The sequence below is a fragment of the Gadus morhua genome, chromosome 7, assembly GCF_902167405.1.
Source record: "Gadus morhua chromosome 7, gadMor3.0, whole genome shotgun sequence".
Taxonomy (NCBI): domain Eukaryota; kingdom Metazoa; phylum Chordata; class Actinopteri; order Gadiformes; family Gadidae; genus Gadus; species Gadus morhua.
The window spans coordinates 11,992,239-12,013,641 of NC_044054.1; the positions used below are offsets into that span (position 1 = coordinate 11,992,239).

At 40.8% G+C, this 21,403-nt stretch overlaps 1 protein-coding gene across 2 annotated transcripts; it reads right to left on the reverse strand.

The window, feature by feature from the left end:
• Positions 1 to 410: 410 nt before the first annotated feature.
• taf9 (TAF9 RNA polymerase II, TATA box binding protein (TBP)-associated factor) lies at positions 411 to 4,225 on the reverse strand. 2 transcript variants are annotated; one of them, XM_030362046.1, is made up of 7 exons: positions 4,093 to 4,225; positions 3,447 to 3,528; positions 3,160 to 3,296; positions 2,678 to 2,812; positions 2,333 to 2,414; positions 1,861 to 1,962; positions 411 to 1,426 (listed from the first exon to the last, which is right to left on the reverse strand). In XM_030362046.1, exons 1-7 carry the CDS (start codon positions 4,126 to 4,128, stop codon positions 1,269 to 1,271), a joined length of 732 nt encoding a protein of 243 aa, XP_030217906.1. In that variant the 5' UTR covers positions 4,129 to 4,225; the 3' UTR covers positions 411 to 1,268. The 2 variants fall into 2 exon arrangements, with proteins under 2 accessions (XP_030217906.1, XP_030217905.1); XM_030362045.1 differs by having other exon boundaries at positions 1,816 to 1,962.
• Positions 4,226 to 21,403: the final 17,178 nt, after the last annotated feature.

A 21,403-nucleotide genomic window follows, 5' to 3' on the forward strand; every position in this document is an offset into this window, starting at 1 on the left:
ACTTTAGTTTTCATTTTATTCTATTTTATCCTATTTTTAATTGATCACTTATGTCCCTGCTTATCACTGTTTGTTCATTTGTTATTGTTTTAATGTATGCACCTTATTCACCAAGCCAAATTCCTGGTTGGTGTAAAACCCTTCTTGGCAATTAAATCCTTTCTGATTCTGATTCTGATTAATTTAGACATACCCCCCCCCCCCCATGGTCAAAGAAGAACTGTTTCAATCATAGACACAACTCTGTCCAAAGAATCTATTTACAGCCATATGGTTTATTTGTGTCTTGTTATGATCAGTGATGAAAGCAATGATCATAGTGGCTATAGTGGCCCAAGCCACTATGATCACTATGATAAAGAGCAGTCCCATTAAAACCTTCCTGCAACCTGTACAAATTCAGAAACGTGTGAGTTGTATCCAATTATTTTAATTTTCTTACTCATACAAAAGTTAGTGGCAAACAAGAGGAAACTAGGGTTTAGACACAATTTACACTAAGCGGTGGAAGAGTAGGCTCAGAATGAGGGCTCTTTCTGTATTTACAGCATATCTATTTGTTCACTCTCTAGGTTGATGTGTCTCAGGGGAGGAAAGAAAGGCCTGTTCAAATAAATACATGTTGGCAATAAAGCTCTGGTCTGCTATTTATGTTACATGACCACTTCTTGTTAAGTGTTGCAAACTCTTGCACACTACTGAAAAAGCCCAAGACCCATGACAAAAGCAATGTTTCATGTGGAGATGGGTAGCTATATATAAAGCACCATATTATGCATATAGCGCTGAATGTTGTCAAGTATTAATGCTGTAACTAACAAAATATATTCACAAAAAAGGTTTCCTTCAGACAGTTAATCATAATCTAACCATGCATTTTTAAACATCTACATTTCTGACAGGGAGAAGTCTGAACAGATTGAGAGGGCTGTAGCCTCGTTCCCCTCGTCTTTTGTTATGATGCCATTGAGCCAGGCATTCAACAGCTACAATGTAGTAGCTCAGGGGAACTGTACTGCACTCAAGGGGGTATTTCATTGTTCAACCCGTGCAGCTGTAATAATGACAAATGATCTTTATACAAGATTGAAAACACGCGTATATTATGAAGTAATCATCGTCCAGCAGCTGACTCTTTTTAATTCTTATTTAGAACAGGATAACAACGTCCTTGAATGCCACCACGTCATATCGAGGTTTGACTTAAAAGATGGAAAAAAAACTAAAACAAACTCCTGTGGAAACGACCCGGCCGCGTGACCTCAAGGTCATAGGTTGTCGTAGTCGTCGTCGTCCTCGTGCTTCCTCTTCAGCGACTCGCTGGCGGAGCTCTGCGACACCATCTTGGTGGTGATGAGGATGTTCTTTGAGCCAATCAGAGACGGGTTGATCAGGACGTTCTGCACCGTGGGAGTGGAAGGCGTGACTGGTGTCGGGGAAAGATGGAAAATATGAAATACTACTACCACGCTTATCTCTGTGAAATATAACGATGAATAGAATGTATTGTAAAAAGACATGACAAAACTAAATAAAATTAAAATTTATGCACTTTGTAGATATTGACCATTTACTACCAGATATTTAGCATGTTTGGCTGTTCAACCAAGTGCAGTTTAATATGCATTCAATTAGATCTAAGCCCATAAGAATCAGGCGGATGTTAGATATGTTTGGTTCTGGGTTCCAACTTAGAAAGTAAACCTGTAAAGCTGGGAGTCAAAATCCATAATCACTTAATCTATCCTGTCCAGTTTATCCTATACGGTCTACATTGCACTCATACACTCAAGGGCTCATTATTAGTGTTATTACCTTGATTGCGGGTTGAGAACACAAACTGACTAGGCTTGGTGGTACCTGTTTTGGACACGGCAGTCTGAGAATTGGGGATCTGAACAGTGAAGCGCTGGCCAGACAAGGACAAAGGGGTCGCGACCTTGGGGGTGACAGAGGGGGTGCCTGGAGACATGATGGGTAAAGATGGACCGTTTACAGACAACACACCAAAATTAACCAGCTGTACATGAAGGCATGATTATTGCATACCATAAATAATTGTCACAAAAAGTTTGCCGTTAGCGACTGTCTACTGGCCTTTATTCTTTGTTTCTCGATAATCAAATCAGAGATGGTGCATAAAATGTGACATCCCTGCAAAATTATTATAGAAAGAGCTTGAAATCTTGGCAGATATCCAGTCCGCCGCATCATTGACATCTCCGTAATCACCCTGGACATCACATTTTAGCTTTAAAACAGCTTACTCTGGTCGGATATGACATTGTGTGTGCTAGACAATTGATGCGTGTTGTGTGTGTGTATGTCTCACCCAGGGTTGGTGTGCTGGGCCTGCTGGACACCGATCCAACACTGAGGCGCGGTACTGTTATCCTTCCCCCCGACGATGAAACCTAGTGGGCAACAAGTGGCCATTGCAACACTTTTTAGAAAACAACGTCAACATTTTGAAAATTTGCTTCATGCTGTCAAACTGAATTGTGTTTGTGTGCGTCATTGTCAATTAGAGCTATTTCAGTTCAGAATGAGACATGTTTTTATATTACCCTCCAAAAGCACATATAAATAGTAACAACTTATGTGGTGATAAAAACAAAGCAGTTTAACTTGGCAAGAGCCCCTGGATCAGCGATAGCCTCAGTTTATTGTCATGTACCTTTTTCTGGATGGACTTGAGTCTGTAGTTGGGGGCGGTGAGGCAGTAGCGGTCGGGGGGCAGCCGGGGGCCGGTGTACGGCTTGATCAGAGGAAGAGGCGTCCCATTCTTCTGCCTGGCAACCTCAAGAAGAAACTGAGGACAAGAAATAAAAGGCATATTATCAGTATATTATGGAAATAGGAATAATCTGAATGAATATTAAACAATTTACAATTCAGTATCATCATAGTCATTTATTAGGCTTTAATACAAAGTAACAGCGTGATTTAGTGTATTCATACGTTACAAATGAGCAGGTAGGAGTTAGGCCTCCAGTCAAACATCCTAACCACTAGCCTATCCTGCCTTAAATGTGTGTGTATATATATATATTAGTTACATATTATTTATGTATTCAATTAAATTGCAATTGTTGGTGTTTATGTGTGAGATACCCTGCTTTAGTCCGACTAATCTATTCGAAGAAGATGAAGACTTACGTCTCTGGGCGGCGGTGAGGTGAACGACTGGTCCATGCGACACTGGATGGCCAGCTTAATGTCCTCTGCGTCTACGGTAGATTTCTTGGCGTGCGTAGCATAGATTTTAGCATCCTCAATAATGGTGGTTACATATCCTATGAGACAATGTATATTAGTTTGAGCAGAACTTGGAAGACAAACTAAATGCATTTTACAAACAGTGTGTGTATTCCTTCCAATCTGGATCATGAATAATCATCTCTCTGTGGATGATTATGATACCAGATGTCGTATGACTGACTTACTGTATGTAAACTCCAACATCTGGTTGATGACTCTGGGCTCGTACTCTGTTATTCCCATATCTTTGAGTATTTGTATCATCACCTGACAAGAAAGTAAATGGACTCATAAGAACAACGGTAATAAACACACATTAAGTCCATGTCATGTAGAGCCTTTGTAAAGGATCATACTAATATGATGCTTTTCAAAGTTAAGGATCATATTAATATGATACTATACATTTTAAAGGATAATATTAACATGATCCTTAACATTGTAAAGGATCATATTATTAATATATATTATGCCCCATTGAACCGACAACGCGACTGTCCCTTTCAACGTTTGGATAACAAAATAATCTTCCAGAGAGCAGATACTCCATCTCGAAACCATATTTATCCGAGAGCCCGCCAGTAAGGATTTAAGCTCGGGAAACAGAAACAACAACATGACAAATCAAGACTGAACTAATGCCAGAGATCCTGCAAAAAGGCTAACAGCTAATGCTAACACCGGAGCTAGCAGGACCAGTGAGAACAGAGCTGAGATAAGTCACCAACAGATAGGATAATTTATATGGCTGATCGTACACACATTTACAACAAATATCTAACATAACTACTCATTAACATGATTATATAAATACTATATAGTAATAAAGACCTGTGCATCTTTGGGAAGCGTTTTAGGGGAAGCCATTTTCCTTGTTTTGCGCCTCCAATTCTTCTTCGTCTAAAAAAGTTGAAACAGACACAGCGCCCCCTACCGCCCCCTACCACCTCCTACTGGTCCAGCGCCCCCTACCACCTTCTACTGGTACAGCGCCCCCTACCGCATCTACTGGTACAGCCCCCCCCCTACCGCCTTCTACTGGTACACAGCGCCCCCTGCCGCATCTACTGGTACCGCGCCCCCTACAGCCCTAATGGTTTAGCGCCCCCTACCGCCCCCTACTGGTACAGAGCCCTGTACCGCCCCTACCACCCTTACTAGTACAGCACCCCCTACCGCCTCTACTGGTACGGCGCCCCTTACCGCCCCTACTGTTACAGCGCCCCCTACGGGTGCATAGAAGAAAAGAGAGTAGAGAGAAAAGGGGGCCGCTAAAGGACTGATTATGGTCCCACGTTCACGCAACGCAAGGGGGTTACGGACCTATTACGGCCTTTGCGGACCCTCCTTGTTTAAGTTGGCTGTGGACGGGTCCCTCGATTCAAGGGAACCAGAAGTAGATATCTCCGTTCACTCCAATACAAGTGGGGAACAGGAATGTGTATACGAAAAAAAATTCTGGATATCAATCAAAGGCTTATAATTATCTTTATAACATGTTCTAATAAAATTTAAGTTTTCTCTTTTCAAAACGCCCACTCAAGCGTTTGATTAGCCTTTTTATTTATTTACTTTTTGCAGGAGAAGGAGGGGTGGGCAGCTGAAAGGAGTCGTAGTGAAACAAATGTTTAGGCCGGGCATCCGAGAGGGCTCAGTGCCCGGCTACGTTAACTTCTCGTGTCCGAGGTTTTTCCTTTTGCTTAATATGAATGACGTTGATGGTTTTTAGGCACTGTGTTGATTTTTTGTCACTGAGGGATGTGTAGACAGACCTCTTTCTTATGATGCTAAAATGCTAACAATGCTAGACAACGAGAATATTTCTGCATCCCGCACGTCATGCACTAGGGCGTGGCTGGCTCCCATTATTACAATTAGGGAGACGCTTTTATCCAAAGCGACTTACATCGGTTAATACACATATTGACACACCGATGGCAGAGTCAACCAAGGCGACAGCCAGCTCGTCAGGAGCAATTAGGGTTAAGTGTCTTGCTCAAGGACACATCAACACTCAGGCAGCTGGGGATTGAACTAGCAACCTTTCGTTTACAAGACAACTGCTCTACCTCCTGAGCTAAGCCGACCAAATACACTCCACGCATTTCCCATCATCCGGACGCAAATCTCTCCTTGATGTTGCCCTGCGACATTGAGCAGTTTTCATAGAAATGAATCAGCGCCATTTTTTAATCCGCTGTCCTTTCTTTAATAGGTCCATGGCATAACCGCGATGGCATTCCCCACAATGCATTTCGCGAGCGCCCCATGCAAAGTCACACTACAAGCCCTGACGCCTTGTTCACACTACATGCGTCCGTCGACGGATGGGTGCTTTTTGACGTATCCATGTGTTTTTTCGGGTTGTATTGCAAAAGCGATTTCATTGGACAGTGTCCTTGCGTGTATTTGCATGACGCAGTCTGATTGGCCGATGGATCTGTCGCTGCCTGAAAAGTTGAACATTTCTCAACTTTTTGACTCAGGCCACGGAGCCTACAGAACGGACGGACCCACAATGCATTTCACGAGCGCCCCATTCAAAGTCAATGAGATCCGTCGACGGACAGAGGCAGTCTGAACAAGGCGTGAGGGCTTGTACACACTACCTCCGTCCGTCTACGACGTCGTCGTCAACGTACAAAGACTAGTCCCCTATACGTCAGACACGCCCTCGGTCATCCGTCGACGGAAACACGTAGTGTGAACTAGGCGTGAACAAGCCCTGAAACCCGACGTAGATCCATAACCCCTTTGTTCACACTACATACGTCCGTCGACGGATTCCATTGACTTTGCACGGGGCATATGTAAAAACTTTTTTTATATTAAAATAAAGTTGGGACTATTTTAAATTTGTAACTTTATTTACAGAATTCAATGACATTAACACGAGCCATATAACGTTAAACTAATGAACTTTATATTTTATATAATTATTGTATAACGGCTCCATATTTCTCCTCTGCCGTCCGGTTGAACCGCATTTGTCAGGGTTGCTAGGTGACAGGAGCGGCGCGTCATCACGCAAGGTAAAGGGTTACGCCAACGCTCGGTAGACCAGACCGTCTCATTTAAAAACGTTCGTTCGGCCTTCGGTCCGGCCTTCACGGTCTACGAAGGCCCCACCTTCATAGACCGCATCGTCCCGTGAATTGAGACAGCCAAAACGTTTAGAAATGTTCAACTTCAGGTAGCGACGGATCCGTCGGTCAATCAGATCGCCTTTGTAATACGACCCGGAAAAACACATGGATACGTCAAAAAGCCCTCATCCGTCGACGGACGCATAGGTTGCTCATTGCGTTGCGTGAACGTGGACCATAATCAGCCCTTATCTACCGCACTGGCGGACCCACCTCCACATTTCCACCTGCGTACCGGAGGCCAAATCACCCCTACTCCTCTGTGTAAGTCTTTTAACTTAGCTTTCTCTGCCCATTCGCTTACCAGTGCTGTCTAAAACCTTCCAGGCCTTACTTCACTGCCATTTCCAGTGCAAAAACACGTTGTTTACGTTCGCTGTACAGCGCTGCGCCAATCAACTGTGACTGGATTGCTGCAGAGCGTGAGCGTCTTGGGAATACCCAGTCAATATAATGGATATAATATGGACACATAAGAATCAATATTCGGTATTTGTTATGGATTTATTGTACAAATTCCCTGAAAAGATGCACGTTCCAGGATGAATTGAGATGCTCCCGTAAGGGCTGAGATGGCAGAGGCAGCTGATTTGGAACGGAACAACAGCTGTTCGCTTTCACGGGGAAAAACTAAAGAACTTCAACCTACTTAGGCCTACTAATTAACGTTCAAAAGCTATTACATATTCACCAAAATATGCAGAAACTGTCAAAATCGGTTCCAGGGAGTATATAAGGATTATTAATGTTGTTTTTGATGGTGTTTTTTTCTGGAACGAGTATTCGAATATTCGCTCGTGAAAACCAACGAGTAGTCGAAGCCTGAAAAATGGCATTCGGGCCAGCCCTAATGGTAATTAAACATTTAAACAGAGAGAGACTGAGAGCTGTTGAGGAAGAGCTTTGTGTGTGTCTTCCTACCATTCCTGCCAGGATTTCCATTTTGTGTTCATCGAAACAGGCCCAGGTTTCACACTAAGTGAGTATAAATAAATTTAGAAACTATAATATTAACTATGTGTTGGAGCTATGAAGTTCTTAGATTTAATTGTAAAACATGTATTTAGTTTGTTTGCTTAATATAAAATAATATGACTTTTGTTTATTTTCTCGTTTGTATTATAAATTAGTTAATTTGAGTTTGTTTATGCTTTTGTTTTGAAGTTATTACTATAGCCTATTTATAGAGGTGGCGGACATAGGTAAGACAGGCACAGAGAAGGGTCATGGTTTTTTACCAGCTGTACGAGAGAGACAAAGGAACGAGGCTGCTGGTTCACACTGTTGCACATTTGTTTTGTTTGCTTGGAAGATCGGAAAATAAACCTGCAGAAATCTAAATTCACGACTGGACAGTTGACTCTTTCCCCTGCACTGCGTAAGATTCATCCCCCCTGGTGCCACAGTGGCTATTTTGATTACGTTGCTTTGTTGGATTTCTTAATTTTCAAGTTATTGTTTTATTGAGGACAAATCGCCACTACAATATGCATTATATGTACTGTGTTAGTGTCATTTTTGTGTGCCCAAGGATTTTGTAAATGTAAATAGTGTGCCGCTGCTCAAAAAAGGTTGAAAATCACTTTTTTACACTAATGATTCAATGCAGTTTGATATTTGTTTGAAATAACGAACCTCATCATCACTCCAATGACTCGATGAGGTAGTATTGGATGTCATGACACAGCTTCTTGGCACATACTGCCCACCGTAGTTTTTGAACAAGTGAGCACTATTAGTTTGAATGCAATATACAATTGTACCACTAGATGGGAGTAATTTGTACACAGTGTCCCTTTAAAAAAACAACTAAATTGGAACACGTTATTAGGAAGTTGTTGAGGAATTGCAGTAAAGAATATTCTTGGGCACTTCGTAGAAATTCCTCTTCAGAAATGTAGAAACATCCTTACTATACCGACAGTGTTATGTTCCTCTTTCTTATGACAAATGTAATTATTGTACGTCGCTTTGGATAAAGCGTCTGCTAAATGCCCTAAATGTAATCTAAACGCAAACTCCATGAACAGGATTTCAGGAGATCAGAGGAAATACAGTGCAGCAGTAGACAACAGCGGGAGAATGAAGCTTGATCCGATGGCATTCCCAAGGTTACACAAATCGCCTTCGCAGCAAGCTCCGACTGGTCCACACGCAACACTCGGTAGACATCCCTTAGTCAAGCCTCCCCCTGCAAAACATTAAGCATATATTAAGCATTATTCTTATTTTTTTTAATATTCTTATTTTTTATTCCAACAAAGCTTGGCCATTTCAATATCCGTTTGGTAATACACTAATGTTACAACTTATAATCTTAAGAACAAAAATCAGATACAGTGTGTATTATAAATACTTAGAGGGACGTCTCAGACATTTTTTTTTCCAAAGCAAAAGGAAAAGTTACCAAGGCCAGTCAGATCCAGGCTGTAACAGTGATCCATGCTGGGACATTCTTCGGTCTTAAGGCAGGAAAGGGGGTCTTCGTTGACACACGAGTAGCATTTTATTCCCCCAGCTACACAGAAACACATTGTCAATGCATCCCCGTAGAGGCAGGGTGAAAGCTCCCCCCCCCCACACTAAACGGATTAAATCAATAACATAAAAGTGAGGTGTTCAAAAAAGGTGTTCAAAAGTGTTCTTACCGGTTGATATTGTCAAAGAAAGAACGAAGAGAATGCAAACGTAGCCCATCGTGGAAGCAGGAGATAACTGATAGCGCTAGTGGAAGACTTTTAACCAAGGTGTGGTAAACGCCCTGTATATATTCCTTTGAAAACGAAACTTAAAAAAAGGGATTGGTCTACTTGATACTAAAAAGAAAGAAGTCCCTATATGCACAGCCTTTTGATTTTCAGGTGCTGGTGATGTGCAGTCAACAATAGTAGGCTTTATCAAGTCAAAGAAGGATAAGATCATGAAATTAAAGTATGAAATGTCCCAAAGTTTTAGACAAAGAGGGTATGATGAAACGCTTATTGACCACTTATCCTACACCTACGATAGTAGGGGGAGTTGCCCTAATGTGGGACACTTTTTGCAATTTAAATTTATGTGCGATATTACCAAACTAAGCCACTACATTTGACCCACACCGGAAACCATTCTGAAATCCCCACGATGTTGGCTACTGAAAACAGAAAAAAAAATCAGGTATCATACTCAGAGAAGAAATTTCACGTATATTAGTGCTCCATGTGCAAAATTGCTCAAGAAAATGCGTTTGCTCTAATCTGGGACATCGTGTGCCCTAATCTGGGACAGTCAATATTAGAAATAAAAAAGACAATATCACCTTAATTTAAATGTATCTGCTCATGAATAATGTACATACCCATGCTTTGTGATACCAATTACTACAATGCATTCATATATATATATAAATTAATTATGCGTGCGTGTGGGTGATGTGTGAGTGACTAAAAGCCTTTGTCCTGTTGCATATTCTCGAAGAAAGTTGTCCAATCCCGGGTTGCTTTGAACTCACTTCATTTATTATAAAGTCGTCGGCATGTTTCGGTATGGTAACTGAAGCTATACGGAGGGAATTGTTTCTAACGCGAGTGAGAGGAAAGTACCGTGATCTACTTCAAGCCCCCCGGGCTAAGGCCCGGGTGGCTTGCTGCGCCGTCTACCTATTGATCTCTTCTATGGGCCATTTGAGTAATTCAAAATTGCATTTTCTGGCATGTGACGTCACCCAGCCCCCCGTTCACGCCCAAATCTCATCAAAATAGTCCCAATCGTTAGTGCTACGTTTGTGCTGGTTTGTGCCGTCAAAAGAAATTGTTTTGCTATTATGGTTTCTTAGTTTTTCCCGTTTGATTTTTCACACATGACGTCACTCAGCCCCCCGTCCTCCTTCAAATCGCGTCAAAATGGTCTCTATCGTTAGTGCTACGTTTGTGCTGGTTTGTGCAGTCAAAATAAATATTTGTGCAACTATAGTTTAAAAGGTATTCCAGTTTGATTTTTCTCACGTGACGTCACTCAGCCCCCCCTCCATCTTCAAATCGCGTCAAAATTGTCTCTATGTTTAGTGCTACGTTAGTGCCGGTTTGTGCTGTTAAAATTTTTTTTTTTGATACTTTACTTTTTAAGTAATTAATAAAACTTTATTTTCCCTTCTTGTTATGTAAACAGACAACTTGTTATGCAACCAGCACCCCTAGAACGTTCAAATCGCGTCAAAATGCACGACTCAGAACTCAGTAGTTGAATAAAGAACAAACGTTTACTGGCAGGATACGGTACACAGGTAAGCAAACATAATCCAAATAGGGCACACAGGTTCAGTCCGAGGTCAGAAACACGAGTAAACAATGAACATACGGAGAAATACAATGAACACAACCTGAAATGACGAGAACGCAACGCGTAACAAGAATACAAGACAGCACAAACCTGGCACAAACGATAGAGACCATTTTGCCGCGATTTGAAGGTTGACGGTGATGGGCTGTGTTGCATAACAAGAGGGCAAAATTAAGTTGTATTAATTACTTAAAAAGTAAAGTATCAAAAACATTTATTTTAACAGCACAAACCAGCACTAATGTAGCACTAAACATAATGCCGCTTTTCCATTTTTTTTTTAGAGACCATTTTGACGCGATTTGAAGATGCACAGGGGGGCTGAGTTACATCACGTGAGAAAAATCAAACTGGAATATCTTTTAAACTGTAGTGGCACAAACATTTCTTTTGACTGCACAAACCAGCACAAACGTAGCACTAACGATAGAGACCATTTTGACACGATTTGAGCGTTCTGGGTGATGGTTGCATAACAAGTGGACTGTTTACATAACAAGAAGGGAAAATAAAGTTGTATTAATTACTTAAAAAGTAAAGTATCAAAAACATTTCTTTTAACAGCACAAACCAGCACTAACGTAGCACTAAACATAGAGACAATTTTGACGCGATTTGAAGATGGAGGGGGCCCCGGGGCTGAGTGACGTCACGTGAGAAAAATCAAACTGGAATACCTTTTAAACTATAGTACTAGGACTATTTTGATGAGATTTGGGCGTGAACGGGGGGCTGGGTGATGTCACATGCCAGAAAATGCAATTTTGAATTACTCAAAATCCTTACCAGCACAAACGATAATTTTTACGGCACAAACCAGCACAAACCTAGCACAAACGAACAGCAGTGTTATTTTAATATTTTGAATGAGACGGGGGGCCAACTTCACACAGGTCCGCAACCTCCCCTGAATTGAGACAGCCAAAAAGTTGAGAAATGTTCAACTTCAGGTAGCGACGGATCCGTCGGTCAATCACATCGCCTTTGTAACGACCCGGAAAAACACATGGATACGTCAAAAAGCCCCCATCCGTCGACGGACGCATAGGTTGCTCATTGCGTTGCGTGAACGTGGACCATAATCAGCCCTTATCTACCGCACTGGCGGACCCACCTCCACATTTCCACCTGCGTACCGGAGGCCAAATCACCCCTACTCCTCTGTGTAAGTCTTTTAACTTAGCTTTCTCTGCCCATTCGCTTACCAGTGCTGTCTAAAACCTTCCAGGCCTTACTTCACTGCCATTTCCAGTGCAAAAACATTGGCAGGAATAACTACAGCCTTCCATTTCAGTTTAGCCTAATATTGCAATCAAGAACCCCCCCATCATTTATGACAGCTGCATATTGTTTCACCATTTTACCAATATGAACCCTACAAGACATTTTCCGCTCAAACCATTTTGTTGCGAATGTCAAAAGCAGAGGCGTGGTATTCTTTCATTGACTTTATTGTATCGCTACAAGAGCCTACACCAAGACTCAACCCAAGAACCTGACCTTGACTAACCAAAATCCTAACTGTCCTCCCCACAGTTGGACTCTCAAACCTTTTTAAAGGGAACACATCAGCAACAAATAGCATGGGAAAAACAACACAACGAACATAGCCCCGGCGCTACATTATATTTCACAAGCTTGTACACATTAGGCTACTGTCGCCATTACTGACATCCATAATGCAACCCTCTTATGAAATGTATTCGACCACCACATTTATACAACCACCACTGATTGTTTTACGCTCCCAACAACTTTTCATATGGACACACCACACCATGCTTATCAACAATGCACAGCATGTGTATGCTGACTTTTGTATTGATGGATTTATGATTGATTTAATGATTGGGTTAAATTATGGATGTGGCCCGTGTTATTGGACCGACGAAAAAGAAACAAAGAAAAGGAAAGAAAAAAAGTCGTTTACTATTTTTCAAGCGTTTCAAACAATTTGTAATTTTGTCGCTTATTTGAGAAAATCTGAAATGTTTGTAATTTTATCGTTTATGAAAACGCCTGCAGGTGGCAGTCATATCTAAGTTACGAACGCATTTACGAACACACTCGTTCACTTTCAAATTTGTTCAGAGAATAAAAACCAGCGATAGACGTAGTCCTCTCTTATCCCACTCTGATCCATAATATTTATACCGCTAAGAACATTTATTAGAGAGAGAGAGAGAGAGAGAGAGAGAGAGAGAGAGAGAGAGAGAGAGAGAGAGAGAGAGAGAGAGAGAGAGAGAGAGAGAGAGAGAGAGAGAGAGAGAGAGAGAGAGAGAGAGAGAGAGAGAGAGAGAGAGAGAGAGAGAGATGAAAGGAGGGAAACACAAATATATTGGTGTTGGTGGGTACAAAAGTAATCTCAAGTAGTCTAATTGCTTTGAGCGTCTCAGCGTTAGTTGACATCAAACTGGTCACTGTCCTGTCACGCTATGGAGGGCTACAGGCTTGCCTCCCTGCTCAATTTTACATGTGGGGGGATATGGTATATGTGTCAAACTCGGTGTTAAGTTAATGAATCATAGGTGCTCCATGGCAGCGGGATCAAGTACCTGGGATTCTGTTTTATTGCGTGTGTGTGTGTGTGTGTGTGTGTGTGTGTGTGTGTGTGTGTGTGTGTGTGTGTGTGTGTGTGTGTGTGTGTGTGTGTGTGTGTGGTATTACCAGAAATGACAAAAGAAATTGACAAAATATTATTCATACATCCTTCTAGGATATGCAAAGCTACATACATCAGTCGAAGTCATAAAGTTTGGATCAGTTCAAGGTCACAATCAAAATTGTGTGTGTGTGTGTGTGTGTGTGCGTTTGTGTGTGTACAAGTGTTCGTATGTGTGCGTGTTTGTGTTCTCTGTTAGTAATACTCAAACTCAAAAAATTCTTTGCATTGAAGTTACAAAACACAGACTTTTTATTAGCAGCGACTGTCTATACATGAACTGATAAGGAATATTCACATGGATCATAAATGACACATGCAGTTAATTACTCATACACTAAGCAAACAAGGCCCTGAAATATAACAACTGCCAGTTTACAGTTGACCAATATTTTCAAAGACTTTTCTTCGTTAATATACACCCTTGATATGCATATAAATGCATTCTTACCAGCTGAATTTGTTTGTTTTCTAAGATCTCTTATTTCTTCTCAATGTCTCTTCATTACGGCCAATTGTCGAGGCTCTGTCTACTTCCTCTATTTTTACATATCGTCACACTTCTTTTTCCCATTCTCTGATCATTTAAAATCTTTAACTTTACTAATCTGAATATACAGGACATTTATTACATAATGCAAAAATAATAACAATGTTATGATAGCATTAATAATTATTGTTGTTTTTGTCAGTGTTATTACTGTTATTATTATTCATATTGCATTATTATAAATTATTCATTATTCATCATTACTAATTATTATTATTATTATTTCCCTGTCTTTTTCTTTCCCTCACACTCCCTCTCCCTCTTTCTGGCCCTCTGTCTCCCGCTCTCTGTCTCGGTCCTGCAGAGTCGCGGTGACAGGGGAAGTGCTTTGATGTTTGCCTCATAGAGAACCCACGGCCTGGGGAAGTCACACAGGAACATCACAATGGAGGACAAGCTCTCTCTCCCCACACTGTAAAGAGAAAGGCCTCCTTGACACAGGTCGCGGGAAAAACTAAAGTAAATATGAACCCCTGTATACATATTATATAAAGGAGGCTATAATGGATACATCATGAGGAGTACAACGTGGCCTATAGTTTCCCTTTGCAAATGTTGAACGACTAATTTCACTATTGCGTCAGCTATAGTGAAACAGTAAATAATTTAATTCAAAGGCAGGGACTTTCAGATTGTGGCTTTGTGGGAATATGTTGGTGTGAACATGGAGGAGCGTTGAAAGAGGCAAGCATATGGACTGAACGAAACGCACAAACCCACGATCACTCCTACTGAGAATTGAATATCAATCAAGCAAACAAGCAATGTGATTTCATGATGTCATGACTGTAGGCGTTCATGTTGATACCTTGGCCACGGCCTGATGCTTGATATCAACAGGACTTCCATGATTGAACAAATGTTAAACTCTGGCTCCGTTATTAACACAGCTTTAACACAGCAGAGTTTAACAAATGTTTAACTGAAGAGTTTAACAAAAGTTTGACAAATGTTAAACTCTGGCTCCGTTATTAACACAGCTTTGTAGAAATACTATCTTTCTCGTTATTTGTATCTCAGTTTCAAACACACAGACACACACACACCCACACACACACGTACAGTATATAAATACAGACGGACGCAAGAACACACACACAGACACACACCCATGCATCCACACATGGTGAGTTTGTGAGGGTAGGTATCCCTGTGTACGTGCCTTTCCGGGTTAGACAATCGACAAGGTACGAGTGTGTTCTTAAAATGATTAACATTTATGGCATGCCACCTCTTCTCAGTACGCTCTGATCTCTCTTGTAAAACCCGCGGCTTGTTCTCTTCTTGCTTGCTAGTTCGTCTCTCTTTGCTGTCCTCGGAACACCCAATAAAGCACCCTTCACCACCCTATGACATCCCCAGTCAGGTCAGCCTACAGTCAATTATTAAGACGATATTAGGCCTACTACAGCCAGTGTGCTATTTAATATCGCCATGTGAATGTGGTTTAATGGTTTATGCTGAGCCACTTCCGGTGGATTTGACCTGGATATATTGCGGTTAGGCTTCTTGCTCAGAATAGGCCGACTGCAGACACTGGGGTTCAAACCCATGTCCCCAGACTTGTCTAGGCGGGGAATTCAATCATGCTTTAAGTCATCACAACAATTTTTAGAGCATTGTTGGGGCAATGATATTCATAAAATGGAGGAAAGTTCATTTCTGTTGTTTGAGAAGGTTTTGTTTCATTCTGAGTGACCCAAATCCCCTCTGAACAACGTGTGTGTGTGCGTGCGTGTGCGTGTGCGTGCGTGCGTGCGTGCGTGCGTGCACGTGCTTGTGAAGAAGTCCCATTTCTGACTAGGTAAAATAAGGTCCTAACACGAACTATTAGCAGGGGTCAGAATGCTATGGATCGTGAGCCATACATGGATCTTGCATTGATTACATATGGCCGATCAAAATCACTCAAAATGTGTGTGTGTGTGTGTGTGTGTGTGTGTGTGTGTGTGTGTGTGTGTGTGTGTGTGTGTGTGTGTGTGTGTGTGTGTGTGTGTGTGTGTGTGTGTGTGTGTGTGTGTGTTTGTGAAACTAAATATGAAATAATTGACCGACTGACGTGACAATAAAGTGAAATGACTTTTATCCCAGAGCCCGGGCCACTACTGCAGATTGTCCATATCGTTAGAAGTGGGAGACATCTGTAGGGACAACAGAAGGGCTGGGAATTTCAATGTAGTCATTAGCATGCAGTCAAAGCCAGGAGTAGGGAGTGTTTAAATATTCTGTTTACAAGTACTGTATTTAAAACTTGGCGTCAGGATTCACACCTGGCCGCAGTCAAACTGAATATGCCCTGGTATGCGTGTGTCAGCCTATGTGTGTTTTTTTAAAGGAAATTATCCAGCAGGAATTAAGGTTACCCTAATTGTTGCAGGTATAAGACGGTAACATTATTGGGTTATATCTCTTCGACAATATCTCAATAAAAGATTACAAATAATTTGTAGAATGTAGTTTGTGTCGAGTGCAATTATGCTTTCCTTGATTAGTATGTTTATGGGTGTATGCATAGCTGTGTGTGTGTGTGTGTGTGTGTGTGTGTGTGTGTGTGTGTGTGTGTGTGTGTGTGTGTGTGTGTGTGTGTGTGTGTGTGTGTGTGTGTGTGTGTGTGTGTGTGTGTGTGTGTGCGCGCGCGCGTGTGTCGTTAGCTTCCATGGTTGATGTCCACCATCTCGGAACCTGCGTGGGCCGCTGGGAAGTTGCCGACTGCCCACTGTCCATGGCTGGAGGCCAAGACACCGATGTGTAAACACACACGAATACACTAACACACACACTCACACATTCACACAAACGCACATGCATGTTTGGTGGCATCATCCGCAGCCCATCCCTGCTCCCTCTATTATCAGGTGAGCCATTCAGGCTCCAAGCTGATATTTGCAGTCCCATTAGAGTCTTAACTGCGGTCGTGTTATCACGTCTTCGTACGTTTGTCTAGTAATAGTTAGAGAGCCCCTAATCTCTCTTCACAACTCATGAAAGATGGTGTTTTAATAGGACATGATGGACAGCAGCTCCATGTGTGTGTGTGTGTGTGTGTGTGTGTGTGTGTGTGTGTGTGTGTGTGTGTGTGTGTGTGTGTGTGTGTGTGTGTGTGTGTGTGTGTGTGTGTGTGTGTGTGTGTACGAGTTACCTCTGTTGTCTTGGCCCAGGTCATAATTTGTCTGTTTGGATAATATGCACACACACTCATGCCCACTTTGTGTGTGTTTGTGTGTGTTTGGGTGTGTGGCAGTGAGCCATCACAATTAAATGCAGACACTATCCCAACATGGTCTTCAGAAGATATTTCTGTGAACCTTTCCAAAAGTATTTCAGAAGCCATGCAAAACCATGCATGATCATGAAGACCCAATTCTTCACTGAGCCGTCCTGAAGGCTGAGCATGTGCTCATTTACCAGTAACATTAGATAACAGACTGTAAATATGTCTCCCTTTCTGGCGGATACATCACGTGTTTGTTTGCTATGTATTCCAGAGAGTTAGTTTCCCAATGGGCTTTCTGTCAGATACCGATTTCATAACACCAGCAAACAACCTGACCCACCATGAGAAGAAGCTACACACTTTATGCAACAATTACATTGTTCACACCATTTTATTCTTGTTTTTATTTTGTTTATTTATGCTTTTATTGGGAGACCTTTTTTTTATGAAGGACTCCAAGGTGATTTGGGTATTTGGTGATTTGGAGTTTTCCATTTTTTTATAGATAGGCCTATATATATATATATATACATATACTCATGATTATATTATACATATACCTTCAATAAAATCATTATAGGTATACTTTAGCTATAAAAATTATATTTATAGTATATATATATATACAATCTTAGGTATCATATCTCTATATATATTTATATTATGTAAATATTTGGAATATAATATTTATATAAACTAGGCATATATTAATATATATACTAATATATAAATATATATATATTTATATCTGTACAAATATATATATTTATATCTGTATAAATATATAAATGTATATATTTACGATGTATAAATATATAACATCTTCATCTTATATTATGTTATATTATTATATATTTAATGATTATATTGAGAATCTAAAAATGATTCAATTTATAAGATTGAAGGGCTGATTATGGTTCCACATTCACGCAACACAATGACCACGCAGTCACTTCGATGTAGTCGTGAACCTTAATGGTTCTGCGTCGGGTTTACGTGTCGCTATGCATGTCCGTGGGAGAGAGAGAACAAACAGTTGGTCTTTGTCTGTGCATGCTATTACTTTACAATTGGTCTACTACAAGATGTTTTGATTATGGTCTGGTATGGATTCTAGCAACTTGAAAGCTGAATACGACTTAAACAAACAAAGTAAAAACAGAAGATAAGCTGCTAGTTGGTCGTCGTCCATTCTGGTCATTACATTCAAAGTCTATGATGACCGAATACAAAACGACCCCACTTTTTACAGATAACTAGCGATTAAAAAAAAAAGTTACAGCTATTAATGCAAAAGTTACATGTTTTGCCTATGATTTTTTACATACAAAGCGTGTTGCCGGAAATGATGTAGTTTGCGGACCATCACAGCCCTTGTGGCCTCGACGCAAGGTTACAATTTTTGGGAGGCGCACGTCAGGCCCTTGCGGTGGACGCAAGGAGGGTCCGCAAGGACTTAACGGGTCCGTGAACCCTCTTGCGTTGCATCAGCGTGGAACAATAAAGAGCCCTTTAGATCCACAGAATTCACTATCCAGAATAATGTAGATGTGAGTGCTTGACGTGGTGGCTGACCCCGGCCAGTACATGTGTGAAGTGTGGCCCGTCACCTCTGTGAATAGGGCGTGAACTTTGACACCAAGAGAAAGAGGGAGGGGGGAGCGACCAGAGACGATAGTAGGAAGAGTGAAGAAAGAACTGAAAGAGAGACATGTGTCCCCATCACACCATCCTTTATCCACTCCATCTCACATATGAAGGATTCTCTATTTTATCGTACATTTGCAAGATGTTTGAAATTAAATATCTAACACACAATGGTAGTATTGAACCACTTAAATGGATGCTTGTCATATCAACTGGCCCTTTCAGAATACAATGATAAAGGGAAGATTGTTTCCTTCTCAACCCCATCTGTTGGGGAGATTCTGCCTCCCTTCTTCTCACCTTGTGCTGTCTCTCTCTCCTGCCCAGACGGGTCTGCCGGTGAGCCAGTATCCCCTCATCCAGCTACAGACCACTAAACATACGCACCCGATTCATTCAATATATATTGCATCATAAGCGCTGATTATCCTCAATTCAAAATAAGCATTTATCAAACATTGGATTTTAAAAAGATAGATTACAAATGGGACTACAAACACTGTGAGGGCACACTATAAAGTTAGACAGTACGTATGCACAACACAGACATAATGAATAGACTTTTATCATATTATACATTTTGAAAGATGAAAATCTAACATTTAGGCACCAAAGAAAGAATAACAGTATTAATTTGCCAGCTGCAGAAACGGAAACAATCAACATCAACCTGGTGGCACCTGATTTAAATATGACAGTTCCCAATAGGCGCTCTCTCATTCACCAACTAAGTCTGAGACCATCAAATCATATGCCTATAGTTCATCCTATAGTTTTACATAGGCTTCATTTATAGGTATATATGTGTCTGCTATTTTAACGGGTTGGTTTCGAAACTTTCACCTGAAGTATTCCGCTATTGGACCTGCTAGCTTTGATTCCTTTGGAATACACCCAGTGAGTCACCTGGCTTTCATATTAATGCTGACTCTGGATGGCAGGAAAAATTGTCTTGACCTTTCTCATTTACGGTTGCCTCTGCCGTTAACGGGAATGTGATGATACCGGCGAGCTTTTGACCCTTGCACTTCTTATCCTTGCCGTTGGTTTGTGCTGACAACCGTCAAAGGAAGGCTTCCACTCTAGTCTCCACCGTTATAAAAACTCACATTGGATTAATCAGCATTTAATGTGTTGTGAGTCGCCTGAGTGTGATTCCCTCAAAGCAGCATATAAGGGTTAGGGTAAGCTTGTTAATCCTTCATCGTCTCATCTCCATTTGCAATACATGAACTTGGAGTGTAATCCGAGTTCCGTAAGAGCGTGTTGAAATCTGCAGTGATTATCAACAGGCTGAAGGTTAATTGCCGACGGGGGGAAAGGTGAGTCAGTCAGAAGTGCCACGGGGATTTGTCCTAGCTGCGGGTCAATGTGTTTCACCCTGGCTTATATGACCTCTTTAGCAATTGGTTCACAGTGTACACAATCACAGACACACACACAAACACACACTCACACACACACACATGAACACACACACACACACACACAAACACACACATCCATTCACACATACACACACACACACACACACACAGACAAACACACACACAAGTCACACACACATACACGCATACATACATACAGACAGAGACCCACACACACACGTAAAAACACACACACACACACGTATACAAACAAGTACACATGCACATACAAACAATACCGTTGCTAGCAAATACACACACACACACACACCTCCATACATACACTTGTTCTGAACGTAACACACACAGACACACACATGCACACACACACATACACACATATATTTCTTTGTATTTTATTTATACAAAATGAATTGATACCTTTATTTATTTTTTAATGTTTATATTTATGTTATATAAAAATTATATAACATATATATAAATATATTTTGTGTATGTATATGTTTTTATTCATGTTATATAGTAGATAGCTTGATTTGTTTGTGTGTGTGTGTGTGTCTGTAGGTTTTTGTGTGTGTGTGTTTACATTATGGTCTCTTTCGGATGTAGGCTAATGGGCCTGAATCCTGCTATATGACCACTTGTAATTATAGACAATAACAATGACTATAATCAGTGTCTGACTGATAGAAGGCAATCACACTGTTCATAAAATGCTCTCTTTTACACCGTAATTACCTTTCAGAAGTGTTGACATTGATTATGTTTATTTGGAATACAAATAATTTACTGAGTTATGATGGCATACATCTGTCTGGCAACTACAATAATTAAATCAATAATAACAAATATCGTCATTAATGTTTCAACATATCACATCACCATACTTTGATGAAATGCATTCAATGCAAATTTGCTTAATTAAAAAATGACGTCCGCAAATTGGATTACAATTTTTGTTCAATACAACATATTTAACATGAAATTAATTTTGTTGCATAAGAAGATAATTTCCTACTTAAGCACAGATTCTAATGAATATTCAGTCAGGCTCATGTTGTGTCTATGACATATGGGATTCCACTGAAATACCTTGGGTCTCCCATTATCCATTGAGGATTATCTGTTCTTTACAGCGTGCTACCGTTCTGACACTACCACTTTACAACACTACTGTTTATTCACAATCAATGTAACCAATACAAGGGGGTATTAGGC